The sequence below is a fragment of the Micromesistius poutassou genome (assembly GCF_964030765.1).
Source record: "Micromesistius poutassou genome assembly, chromosome: 4".
In the NCBI taxonomy this organism is placed as follows: Eukaryota; Metazoa; Chordata; class Actinopteri; order Gadiformes; family Gadidae; genus Micromesistius; species Micromesistius poutassou.
This window is the reverse complement of record NC_140274.1, coordinates 10,380,866-10,390,545: the sequence shown is the minus strand read 5'-3', so window position 1 is coordinate 10,390,545 and position 9,680 is coordinate 10,380,866. Positions and strand designations below refer to the sequence as shown.

Here is a 9,680-nt window from a genome sequence, read left to right as displayed (position 1 = left end):
TCACACCCCACTGCTTAACTTCTCAGGGTAATGGAATAGGAAGAAAATGATTGATGGATTGATGGATGAGGGCACCGAGTGATGGATAGAAGGACGGAAGCGCCGGGACTGAGCTCTGTATTAAAGTGGCAGGTTTTTTTTTTGTCTCACTTCAAAACATTTTGGAGTGTGGCATTGCGTGTGAATGTGTGTACGTGTGTGTGGGTGTGTTAGATCAAGGGCATGGGAGTGCGTGTGTCCACTACTCACCCTTTCTTCTCAGCCTTGTCCTTGCTCTTCTCGTTGTCTCTGTCCTTGTCTTTGTGCCGTCCTCTCCCCTTGTCCCTGTCCTCCTTCTTGTCCTTGTCTCGTTCCCGGCCCTTCCGGCGTGCGTGGTCCCGCTCCCGGCTGCGGCTCCTCTTGCGGCTCTTGCTGCGGGAGCGCTGGTGGCGGGACCTGGACCTGGAGGGAGCAGAGCGGTGCAAACACCTTACAGCTACGGTCTACTAAACACACTGGGTCGCAACAGGCCACTGAGTACTGGTTGTTCTGCAGACCATACAACAGACACAGCTTTTTCTTAGCGCTAATTGCCGTTGGATGTTATGTTCTGGAAAAAAAGATGACTCCTTTGTGGTGTCTGGCTTTAATGGGACAATTTTTCAGATTGATTTCTGGTTATGAACCAATAACCGCCTTAACTTCATCATTGACCCCATTTTAAGGTCCAGTACACAACCCCATATCACTGGCTCTCAAATGACCGATCAGAAAGGCCTGATAGTCGCTCGCACACACACACACACACACACACACACACACACACACACACACACACACACACACACACACACACACACACACACACACACACACACACACACACACACACACACACACACACACACACACACACGGCCAATTAGAGGCAAGCTCAGAGGAAGACCTGTCCTCAGTATTGATCCTGACACTGGCCCTCTGGTCATAAAGAGATTTACTCTAGGAGATTTACACTGTTACTTATGACGCCCCTCCAACACACACCACAGCAAATGCCATTGGAAATGGAAGCCATGCCTCAAAACGCTGTCACTTATACATACACCAGGGCACAAATTACACAAAGGAACCATAGACACACGCCATGCAAGAGCAAAAACCAATAGCTGTACTATTGGAGACCCAGTTTTCGATGAATATTGCTTAAAAAACAGTGTGTGTTTGTGTGATTGGGCATTTGCATCTGTGTAGGCATGGTTTTTTATGAATATTGTAAGAAAAACTGTGCATTTGTGTGTGTGTGTGTGTGTGTGTGTGTGTGTGTGTGTGTGTGTGTGTGTGTGTGTAGGTGTGTGTGCACACAGAAGGACGGCCGGTGTTGTGAGAGTCCAGTGGAATTGGCAGCTGAAATGCCGTTATTTTCCATCATCTATCATTTTATTGATTTGTCTATAAAAACAGTCAAACCTGCTGTCCGCCAGCTTTATTGCTTTCCCCCCACCTTTATTAGTTTGCAGTTTGGGACATCCAGAGCTGTCTCTCTGTCGATAGCAAACTAATCATCTTCCTTAGGCGCCTGTCACCAGCCTAACAGACAACACTCTGACACCCGCTGGAATCAATTAGGCCAGAACCAATGCTGATCGCGGGTGAGCCGATCTTCCCTTCAGAGGGCGTTTTGGGACCAAACTGTGAATAACATGGCAGAGAAAATACAGGTCTAGAGAGGAGGGCTCGAATTAAACCATAACGTGCCTCTTTAAAAGACAAAAAAATGTGGTTACAATGCAGACAATAATGGACCTTGATTTTGGCGTGATCTCAATAGTGGTTAATAAGTGGTTAAGGACTTGTTCTAGTCTAGTTGTTCTCTGTGCACCTGCCAATAGTCTGCAGAAATAGAAACCATTTGTTTATTTATGTCAAATCCCCTCTGCTGCATTACCCCACGGTAACAGTTTACACGGCATCCTGCCGAAAAAAATACAAAGCCAGTTCCCCCGGAGTAATTAGAAGAGAAATTGGGATAATATCCTTAATGTTTGAGGAAAGAAAGAGTGGCAGCCATGAGCTAGATGGACATTTGATCTTGCATTTTGAATACAGTAAGCACTGGGATTCAACTGGCTGTACTCAAAGATAAACAAAGAAAAACCCTTACATTAAAACCCAGTAGGGGGGTGGATTGCATTCTCCAGGCGAAACAATCCATCAACGGCTAAAACAGGCCTTGGAATAAGTGTGATGACAATGCCAATGCCTATGTTTGTAATCAACATTAAATGAAGGGGGAAATACAAGTTGGTGACACTGTTCCAGGCTTTAGTCTTATGTTTCCAGCCAAGCAACTTGCGGTCAGCAACAGATGCCATGAACAGTCTCTCTCTCTCTCTCTCTCTCTCTCTCTCTCTCTCTCTCTCTCTCTCTCTCTCTCTCTCTCTCTCTCTCTCTCTCTCTCTCTCTCTCTCTCTCTCTCTCTCTCTCTCTCTCTCTCTCTCTCTCTCTCTCTCTCTCTCTCTCTCTCTCTCTCTCTCTCTCTCTCTCTCTCTGCAGAGAAAACCGGCACACTTCTGGGGTGTGTGGCAAATTAAATTTACTGTAGTTAATAGAGTGAGCCTATGCTGCTAAATGTCAATTTCCTGACCAAGTCCTTCCCCTTGGAGAATGATTAGCTAATTTGAGGCTGGGGATAAATGGGCTAATGCAGGACACACACAGATAAACAGCCACAGTCAGACCCCATGCCGGGCCCTTCCCCTGCTTTACATTTTATTCCCCTTATTATCTCCAGGGGAAATGGCTCTCCCTATGGCCCAAACATATTTTCATTTCTATTAAAAAAGGAACCCTCGCAGCCCGCCCCACCCCGCTCCCCCCCCCCCCCCCTCCAGCTCACCCCCACCCTTCCTCACAACCTCTACCTCCCACCCTCCTCCGTCTCTCCCTTCCTACCCGTCCCCCCGTTCCTCCCCCATTTCGCCATCTAATCCATTAAAATCGGAGCTCTGCAATTGGCCGGGGCCGTTTTGCTGGTGAATTATCAATAGAGTAATTATGCTGCATGTCGGGGAGCTGGGCTCAGGCTTATCGCCGCTGACCCCCCGGCACGCGCCAGGATATGATCCCTCGCCGCGGCCCATTGGGGTAATTATGTGGCCGGGTGTGAAGCTGTGCGGCGCGTTGCCCTTATCGGTCCCCATTCTATTCCCGCTAAACGCTGGGTTTTCATTGAAAGCGCCGCGCTAATGGCGGCCCGCGCGATACCACTAGTGTTGGATACAGGCAGGAGCGTCCGCCGGGAGCAGACCCCCGGCGGAATCATTTATTATAATAAAACGGGGCTGGGTGTACAGGCGAAACGCACTCCTGCAGCACACACACGTGCGCGCACACGCACGCACACGCACACGCACGCACGCACACGCTCACACACACACACACACACACACACACACGCACACACTCACTCATCACCACCCCCCGATTCCCCGCTGGAATAGGAAATGCCGGAGTACAGCGAGACCATATTGCTGAGACCAGACAGGTCTACATTGTCCTCACTCTATTGATGACGCGGAAATAGAGAAAGAGTGCGAGGCCGGGATGAATGCAGGGGACCTAGTTAAATGATGTTCTAGAGGATGTAAGGCCCGGGGTGGGCCACCGCCACCGCCACCGCCGCGCGGGTGATTAACGACCATGTAACCTCAACCCTATTGCGTTTCAGCAGCAGGCGCTGGCCTGAGAGGGTGGCCGGGGTCTGACCAGCCTCTCCCGTCCTCCTCCTCCACTCAGGGCACAGGCGGATGCGTTCCCGTGAGAGCTAGGGCGGCTACCGGGTCATCACTCACTCACACGTATCAGTGCTCTGGCTGAGCCGTGTGTTGATCGTTGATTGGAGGAGGTGGGGTTTCATTTTGTTTGTTTTTTTGCTGCACTACACGTTTAGGACACTGTACTGGTTACGGGAACGATGAATATGCAGTCAAATTTGAAATGTTCGCTTTTGTGTCATTAATATTCCTGATTCCTTATAATATACCCAGTTTCTGATGAGTTCCAATCAAAATGAGTTAAGCCAGATAAGAGTTATAGGTGGTAGGTAATTATAAGTTATCCTAATGAAATTTTTTATTTATCATATATATTATCCCTGATATAAGAAATTAATTTCTGCAAAAAATACAAATGTATATGGGTATGAGCGTCTAACATTTTTATTTATTTATGTCATTCCTGACGACAAAAGGAGTTAATTTCTGCAAAAAACACAAATGTATGAGTGTATCAGCATCTGACAAGAGTGCGAGTGCCTCAAATATGAGTCGCACAAATATCGGAATCCAATCTTTTTGGTGTGCTTATTTTGTGTTTAATTGCTCCCCGCATAAAAGGCATGTCTACATCTAAGAGCAATAACGGTATAGAGGACAATAAGCTCAAGAATATACCCGCCAGACTACCCATTTGTATATTTCATCGCACACACATCCGTGCACGCGCCAGCACGTATATGTAGCACGCGTGCGGAGTGGCCCATCACCGACACAGAGATCGCCAGAAGACGTCCGCGAGCAGAAGACAGATTGAATGGGAGACAGCCCGTACGCAGAGCGAGACCAGCCCCATTTGAGCAACTTCATTAAAGCCCCGCTCCCCGTCGAGCGCCGTCTAGAAACAGCAGCAGCTTCACATTCGACTTAAAAGTCCTGTCCCCCTTTTTCTTTTTTTTCCTCCCTCTCTCCCATCTCAATGTCTCTAAAAAGCACCTTGAGTGAGCAATGAGCATTTCCTGCTGCCAAAAGACATGGAAAACAGCTGTTCCTGGCCGACGCCGCCTGCCGAAGAGAATGCAAATATGTTAACCATCCAGAATTTATTACTTTTGAGTGCTCTTCAAACGAGACGGCAGACACAAGTTTAATTTATGATATTCCTCTAATTATGAGCGCTGTTGAAATCATTTTCCAAGCTGCCTCCTCCCTCTCGGCAGCCAGTGTCTGTTCATCCTCCGTCTACACTTTCAAACACACAGCTATGCACACATACGCACATTTACGTAACCACTAACAGCCGCAGTGACCGACACAAAATAAATTAATGTGCACACGCAAACACACGGACACACACACACACACACACACACGCACTAGAAAGTACTGTGAAAGTAGCTGACTGCAAGCACAATTAACACGGAAAAAGAGGCATGAAAGATTCCACAAGATGTTTTCCACCACTTAGCTTCATAAAAGTTCTGTTTGGATTCCTCATAATCATCAGTTTGCTTCTAATTCACTCAGTCCTGCACACCAAACATCAGCATGGGAAGCAGTAAAACCCACAAAAACCAACCTCTTAGCCTTTACATAACCCTTGGAACACACACACACACACACACACACACACACAAACAGTCACACGACCACAGGGTCAAGCCATTTAGGAGAGTTCAAAGGCTTTCAAAGATTGCCTCAGATCTATATGAACCTACAACAACACTCAGCCACTGATGGGGTGCAGACCATTATCTACAACGCGATGCAGACTATAGGTGTGTGAGTGTGTGCACGTGTGTGTGTGTGCATGTGTACATGCTGATTAGCAATGTCTTCATTGCCACACATGCCCGCTGTCACTCAGCCACCCTGCCACAATCCTAAACTGAGCAGTCTGCTGAGCACCCATGCACTTTGACCCCTGGGCCGCCACGGCTCGACATGACAGCCATTAGCAGCTGGAGCGGTATAGGGAGGAAGGGGGGGAAGGGGGTGCCCCACTCAGCCCAATACACAAGGTCAAGTGGGGGTCAAACTCAGTCTAGGTGCTAACTTGCCAACCCGCTCACAGCCACCCATGCAAGCGAACAGTCACTTCTCTCTCTCTCCAACGCTCCCTCCCGCCGCACCTCCATCCATCACGGAGCGGAACAATTAGCCACGTCACAGTAGAGAGTTGTTTTGGACTGAGGAGGAGGAGGAGGAGGAGGAGGAGGAAGGCGTGAGGCCAGCGGGAGACAACAGGTGAGGGAGCAAAAGAGACGGATGAGAAGTGTGTGTGTGTGTGTGTGTTATAAACGGAGGTCAGCGAGGTGGAAAAAAAGGAGCGTTAGGTTAACATAATAAATGTGTAGAGGCAAAAAAAAAAAAAAAGAAAGAAGAGGGGTTGATTCTCATGGAAGGAGAGCGAACGGAGAGAACAGACACGCACAACGCCAAGCTGGCTCCAATTAGCAGGTGTGCTCTCCCTCTCCCTCGCTCGGCGTAACTCTCTCCCTCCCTCTGTCTTGGTCTCTGCGGTCGGGGGAAGATGCTTGTTCTGCCTTTTATACCTATGTATTTATGAAGTGGTGGGAGATCTGAGGGCCCTTACCATAACAGCCTTTTTATTGTTTAAATGTGGACGGCTCGGCCCCTGGTGTGCCTAAGTGATTTAGGAACCTCACAACTCTAGTATAAGAAAAATCATAAACGCTGAGGCAAACCATGTGGGTGGACTGTAAAAAAAAAAGAAAAGAGAGAGAAGGAAAAGAAAAAAGGACATAGGAAGGGCCCGACGAAAAGCAGACGCACATTCCACTACTAAAGGGAAACTACACTTAATTAAACACCCAGGTCACGAGTGAAATATCACCCTATAAACAGGGAAAATAGAAACGAAGAAAGGCACCACAGCACTCTATTTGTTTCCCCCGGTGGTGGAGTAGCAGGGTTGCCATTTGACAAAAACAGAGGCTTGTCTCATAAAAAAAAGTTTCTTGAAAAATATCTCTTTTATTTTTTTTTCATGAGCCGCTGTCAAGAAGAACAAGAGGGAAACCGATAGGTAGAGACGGTGAGAGAGAGAGAGAGAGAGAGAGAGAGAGAGAGAGAGAGAGAGAGAGAGAGAGAGAGAGAGAGAGAGAGAGAGAGCACAAGAGAGCGAGGGAGAGAGATCAAGAATGAGGGAGAGAAAGGGAACAGTCAATCCTCTGTGGGAAAAAAAAATGTATCAGTCGTTACTTTCTTCCCAACTCTTTGCGGTGCGTCCTGTCTGCTATAGAGCGAGACATAATTCATGTAGACATCAGGTTTTAAATCTCACGGCCTGGTTAGTCGCTGGGTTGGACAGCGCTGGGCCACGCTGGAGAAAAACACGGACATGCTCCGCACCGTGTTGACGACGGCTAGCGTTTCTTAAACAATGGGCACTTAACAACCAGACAAGACAAACGTGCTGTTGTTTTTGGTGTGTTTGCGTTTAATCCTTCCTACTAGCCTTTTGGAGGCAGATGGTAAACGATGTATAATGGGAGTGACGCCTGGAGTTCAAATTCATTAAATTCATCGGCGTTAGCGAGCAAAGTGGTGTACGAAGAAAACACTGGCTTCCTCATTTAGCCACTGACGGAAGCAAAACATGTTCAGCCAAACATAAGACCACAACCTGTTCGGTCATCCCTCATGCCGCGGCTCTTGCCAAAACTCAAATTGATAGGGAAAAAAGAAAACAATTCTCACATGAATGAAAAACCTCAACAGACCCACTAAGAAAGTGTTTCATTATTTTCCTAAAAAGCCAAACGCTATGGCTTCAGTCAAGGCACACATGATCCAGCTTCAATTTCTCGGACCGTGGTGTCCTCTCTCGTTTCTTTATGCTTCTCCCCCCCCCACCCCCCCCCCCCCCGCTTCTACACAATTAAAACATTAGCTGAGTGAGCGAAACCACATGTTTCGTGTGCACGTGTGTGTTCCCGGCCTGTCCACGCCGGACAGACAAGTGCAGTCAAAGATTGCATTAGCTGGCAATTTGCTCTCAAGTTGTTCAGGGAGGAGAGAGAAGAAATGACAGAGGTTCTCTGGCAGGACAAAGCACATGGCTCTGCTTAGTGAAGCGTACACACACACAGCCCCCCCCCCCCCCACACACACACACACACACACACACACACACACACACACACACACACACACACACACACACACACACACACACACACACACACACACACACACACACACACACACACACACACGCACACACACACTCTAGTTCAAAGCAATCATTCAAACACACTTGCAACATGATGTGTGAATGGGACCTCACATATGAACATCGGCTAAATCAGGGCGATGTGTTAAAAGAATGTGAATCCCCTCCAAGTCCTCGTGCCTCCTATCCCTAAGTATTGAGCGGGAAAAGACCCGTTTTCTCATGAATAACTACGTGTTGCCAGCCCTCGTTCGTCAGTACGCATCATTTTGAAAAGCCAAGACCTATATATCCTTTAAAGAAACACAAAAGTGATACATGTTTATAGGGCTGCAGCTGTAGCAGAGTGCTGTCCATATGGTTTTGGCCACGACTTAAGATGCAGTACAAGGTAAAGAGGCCCGACTGAGGCTGGTCCATACACACTCTGTTCCCATGGGCGGCGATGGACAGGCTGCAAACCTGGCCGCCGAACACACCACCACGCCAATGTGTGTGTGTGTGTGTGTGTGTGTGTGTGTGTGTGTGTGTGTGTGTGTGTGTATCTCTAAAAATAAGAGCCGTGAACAGACGGGGTGGTCGTTTATCCACGAATAAATTATGAGCAGAGGTTGTTAATTAAAGGGGACGGTATCGAGCGAGCAGGGGGGGGGTGGGGGGAGAAATACTTTTAATGTAAAAAAATAATAATAATAATAACCAAACTTTGCCGTCGGGCTACTCGGCGAGGTGACCTCTGCACACGGTTCCGCTTCCTGTTCCCCTGCTGGGCGAGCAGCGCAGAAGGGGGGGGGCCACAGGCAGCCGGGGCTAAATGGGGTGGGCAGAAGCCCCCCCCCCCTCTCCCTCCATTTCCCACACAATTTCCCTTCCCTCCCTCCCTCCCTCCCTCCCTCCTTGTGTCTCTAAGTCCTCCCTGCCTACAGCGTCATTAGACCCTGGGCTGCGCCGCGGCTCCAAACAGCTCAATGACAACACGCGGCGCCTGCCAATTAGAAATAATTAGATAGTCATTTCGGCGGCAGGTCTTTTTAAGTGCATATATAACGATGCGATGATGCTTATTAGCCGGCCCTGAAACCGGGCAAAAAAAACGACCGGGGCCTCAAACACTTTTGACGCCGGAGAAAATAATTACGCCAGTGATCACAAAGCGGGCTGCATATCTCTGTACTTCACCTCTACGCGTTTCAAAAATCCACTTCATTAGCTCCTGTAATTAATCCTCCATTAATTGCAGGAAAAGCCCAGTTTACCTCCCTTCGTTTCTAATTATCATCTTATAAATAGTTATGGTTCTAATTAATGTGTTCATTAGGCAGGATATTTCTCTCAAAGCCTTGCTGGGAGCCAAAGGTCCGTCGCGCTTCCCTCTGAAGCCTAACCAGCCAGAAGGTGAGGCCATCCTGCCTGCATTTGCTTTTATTTTACTACATTCAACCTCCTAATTGGCATTTAAAACCCAATTTGGAAGAACTTCAAGAAGCCTAAATGGTAGACAGAGAGACAGAGATGAGGCAAAAAAAAAAAGGCGAAGGAGAAAGAGAGCCGAAACAGAGGGAGAAAGAGATTCATTTGGAATTCACTTTCCGATGCCAAGACTGAAAGGGATGCTTTCAGTCCTGAACTTGGTGTGGCCAGATGGGGGTTTTATATAACATCAGGGACGGTTGTGTTGTTTTAGGCTACTGTGTTGAATTATGTGCAACAAACTGGAGAAAATCATGTTC

The 9,680-nt window shown here is 47.9% G+C and overlaps 2 protein-coding genes across 3 annotated transcripts in view; one reads left to right on the top strand and one right to left on the bottom strand.

Moving 5' to 3' along the window:
- Positions 1-214: 214 nt before the first annotated feature.
- LOC311341966 (uncharacterized protein) overlaps positions 215-9,680 on the bottom strand; it is a 15,642-nt gene continuing 6,176 nt past the window's right edge. For both annotated transcript variants that reach the window (XM_084466780.1, XM_084466781.1), the window contains exon 4: positions 215-441. In XM_084466780.1, coding sequence (XP_084322906.1) covers positions 246-441 — 196 coding nt within the window. In that variant the 3' untranslated portion in view covers positions 215-245. The remainder of the gene's footprint in view (positions 442-9,680) is intronic.
- The window catches only part of shox2 (shox homeobox 2), a gene marked incomplete at both ends in the record, with an annotated part of 20,815 nt that continues 13,580 nt past the window's right edge, over positions 2,446-9,680 (top strand). Inside the window, one exon of the mRNA XM_084466779.1 lies at positions 2,446-2,558. The remainder of the gene's footprint in view (positions 2,559-9,680) is intronic.